The 3,346-nt window shown below is 54.9% G+C and overlaps 1 protein-coding gene across 1 annotated transcript; it reads left to right on the top strand.

Moving 5' to 3' along the window:
• Positions 1 to 1,653: 1,653 nt before the first annotated feature.
• LOC309452266 (olfactory receptor 14J1-like) lies at positions 1,654 to 2,586 on the top strand (the record flags this gene model as incomplete). The annotated part of the gene is made up of 1 exon (XM_082076928.1): positions 1,654 to 2,586. The coding sequence occupies one exon, from the start codon at positions 1,654 to 1,656 to the stop codon at positions 2,584 to 2,586; it is 933 nt and encodes a 310-aa protein (XP_081933054.1).
• Between the last annotated feature and the right edge of the window lie 760 nt (positions 2,587 to 3,346).

The raw sequence follows: 3,346 nt of genomic DNA, 5'->3' as shown, positions 1-3,346 counted from the left end.
AGGTCCATGGACTCAGCACCAAACCCACCAGAGGGATCATTAAAGTGCCTTGGGCTGCTCCTGTGCTGCTGAGCTGGGCTGGGCTCCTGGGACACAGGGAGCTCATGGCAGCGGCAGCGCTGCAGAGAGACAGCTCTGCCCAGGAGCAGCTCCTCTGCAAAGCCAGCAGGGCTGAGGGCTCTGCCTGGGGATCTCAGGAGACGAGCAAGGCAGAGAGAGATTAAAGGTGGTCAGGATTGAGAGGATGTCTGAGAGCTCACTGGAGGAGAAACCTTTGCAGCTCTTGCCATGGTAAGTCTCTGGTGCAGGGCAGTGCAGCTGTAGCTCCTGGAGGCATCTCCTGAAACAGGCACAGGCACAGCTTGTGGGATCTGTAAGGACGGGGCTCTTGTCAGGCCATGTTGAACAGCTGTGAAGCCGGGTGAGCACCCAGGGGTGCCCAGGGCTGTCCTGCAGAGCAGGGTCCCTGCACCCCAGGGCTGTGCCGGGCAGGGACTCTGCCGCCTGCCAGGGTCAGCGCTCAGCCTGCCCGGGAGATCCCATGGCAGCAGCTGTGGGTGGAAGGAGAGACCCCCGGCAGGGCAGGCAGGGAGCTTGTGGGGTTGAAGGGGGCTGTGTGGGTCAGGGCTGCTCAGAGCTCCAGATCCCCCACAGACGTGGCAGAAGGTCCTTCTGAACAACGACATTGAGACAGCAACAGCTGCCAGGGAAGGAGTCTGTGCTTTCAGTTTTCCACTCTTGCTTGGCTGGGTGTGCAGTGGGAGATGGGGATTTATTTCTCTCTTTGGAGCAGACACTGAGACCCCAGTTCTCGTTAGGACGTGTCTGAGCTGCTCCTGAGCCCCTGCACACACAGAGCTGCCCCTGGGCAGTGCCAGGAGGTGTGAGCAGGACAGAGCTGAGCACACAGCGGGTGGGACGGGGTCTGTGACACTGACAGGGAGCAGACCAGGGACAGAGACACAGCTGCAGGCAGCAAAGACGTGGGCAGTAAGAGTTAACGGCTTCCAGAAATGCTGGGGACAGGATTTAAAAACCTCTCTCACATCCTTTTCAGCGCAGACACATTTCCCAGTGCAACCCCTGGTCTCCTCTCCTCCCCAGCAGACCTTCTGCCCCAAAGCCGTGGGGTCCAGGTCATGAGTCTCCACCTCAGCAGCTGGACCGTCAGGTGAAGGGGTCCTGCAACGTGGTACACAAAAAAGGTGCTAAAAGTACTTGCCCTCCAGTGTCATTAAGTGAGTGGCAGCAGCACAGCCCAGTCAGGAGAAGGTTCCACAGCATGCCCGTCTGCCTTTCTGTCCTTGCTTTATTTTCTGGTAGCACTGCAGTGTCCTTCCCTGTTTCTCCACCTGTCCCTGGTGCTCTTGCTCTCTGGGGTTGGGGTGGGAGTGTGGGTCACTTTTTGTTCTGACACCAGTTCAGTGGATTTTTCCCCATACGTGTTCATGGAAACCAGATGCCCAATTGCATTTTAAACTGTGATGAACTGTTTTTCTCAATTGGTAGAAAGAGAGAATGAGCGGAAACATCCCTCCATCAGGGAGGGGGTTTTCCATGAGAAACAGCATGTTTATTTTCCTCAGAGAAGTCTCCCCTAACTTGTCACTGTCTTTTCCTGCTTGCACAGGTCCTCATGCCCACAGGCAGCAAATGTCCAACAGCAGCTCCATCACCCAGTTCCTCCTCCTGCTATTCACAGAGACACAGGAGCTGCAGCTCTTGCACTTCTGGCTCTTCCTGGGCATCTACCTGGCTGCCCTCCTGGGCAACGGCCTCATCATCACCACCATAGCCTGGGACCAGCACCTCCACACCCCCATGTACTTCTTCCTGCTCAACCTCGCCCTCCTCGACCTGGGCTGCATCTCCACCATTCTCCCCAAGTCCACGGCCAATTCTCTGTGGGATTCCAGGGTCATTTCCTACGCAGGATGTGCTGCCCAGGTCGTCTTTTTTTGTTTCTTGCTTGGTGCAGAGTGTTCCCTTCTCACCATCATGTCGTACGACCGCTACGTTGCCATCTGCAAACCCCTGCACTACAGGACCCTCCTGGGCAGCAGAGCTTGTGTCCACATGGCAGCAGCTGCCTGGGCCACTGGGTTCCTCTATTCTCTGCTGCACAAGGCCAATACATTTTCACTGCCCCTGTGCAAGGGCAATGCCCTGGGCCAGTTCTTCTGTGAAATCCCCCAGATCCTCAGGCTTTCCTGCTCACACTCCTACCTCAGGGAACTTGGGCTTATTGTGTTTAGTGTATGTTTAGTTTTCATGTGTTTTGTGTTCATCATCCTGTCCTATGTGCAGATCTTCAGGGCCGTGCTGAGGATCCCCTCTGAGCAGGGACGGCACAAAGCCTTTTCCACGTGCCTCCCTCACCTGGCCGTGGTCTCTCTGTTTGTCAGCACTGGCACGTTTACCTACCTGAAGCCCCCCTCGATCTCCTCCCCATCCCTGGACCTGGTGGTGTCTGTTCTGTACTCAGTGGTTCCTCCAGCAGTGAACCCCCTCATCTACAGCATGAGGAACCAGCAGCTCAAGGATGCCCTATGGAAACTCATATCCTTGTGTTTTCTGAAGCAATAAACTGCCCATCTTCTTCTATACAGGAGTTTTAATGTAGCTAATTATAAGCCCAGCCTGTCAACTGGATTTTCTGGTGTTGTTGGTTGTTTTCTTATTGTGATAATGTTGTCATCCCCTTTCTAATTCACTGTTGGCTTTTCTTTTATAACTGTTGGCTGTTTAAATGAGCAGCAGTGCTCTTCTTGTCTCTAAAAAGAATAAAGGGCTCTTTAGTGACTTGTTTTTCACTATATCTTTCCTGCAAGGGCTTTTTGGAGCTGCAGGGATAGTTCCTGTGCGTGGGTGGAGGGGAAAACAGCTCTGGCATGGCAGCACTGCCAGGGAGCAGCAGCGCCTGTTCTTCCAGAGCTGTTCTGGCTCCACTCCCACACTCTCCTTCTCATCCCTTGTGTTGGTGCAAGGCCTGAGTGCTCTGGCAGCTTGGTCACCGTCCTGCTGTGTGTCAGTCCTGTGAGCGCAGGCAGGGACAGGGAATGGGCAGTGCTGTGACAGAGCTGGCCTCACAACAGCCTTTCCAGATAGAAAGGTGATCTCCTATGGGCAGTGCATGATGGTTTATATCTTCAAGCATATGCTTACGATAGTGTCCCACAGATTCAAACACCAGTGTACAGCTGAACAGCGTGTGTGTGCAGGGCTGGCACACAGCAGTGTCCTCTCACAGCCAGGCTCCTGCCAGAGACCTGCAGGACCAGCAGAGCAGGGGCTGGGCTGTGCCCCTGTGCACTGGACACCCCACAGAATCTGCCCCAGGGCATCA

The sequence above is a fragment of the Streptopelia decaocto genome (assembly GCF_964273445.1).
Source record: "Streptopelia decaocto genome assembly, contig: HAP1_SCAFFOLD_59, whole genome shotgun sequence".
Lineage (NCBI taxonomy): Eukaryota > Metazoa > Chordata > Aves > Columbiformes > Columbidae > Streptopelia > Streptopelia decaocto.
This window is presented reverse-complemented; position numbering and strand designations above follow the sequence as displayed.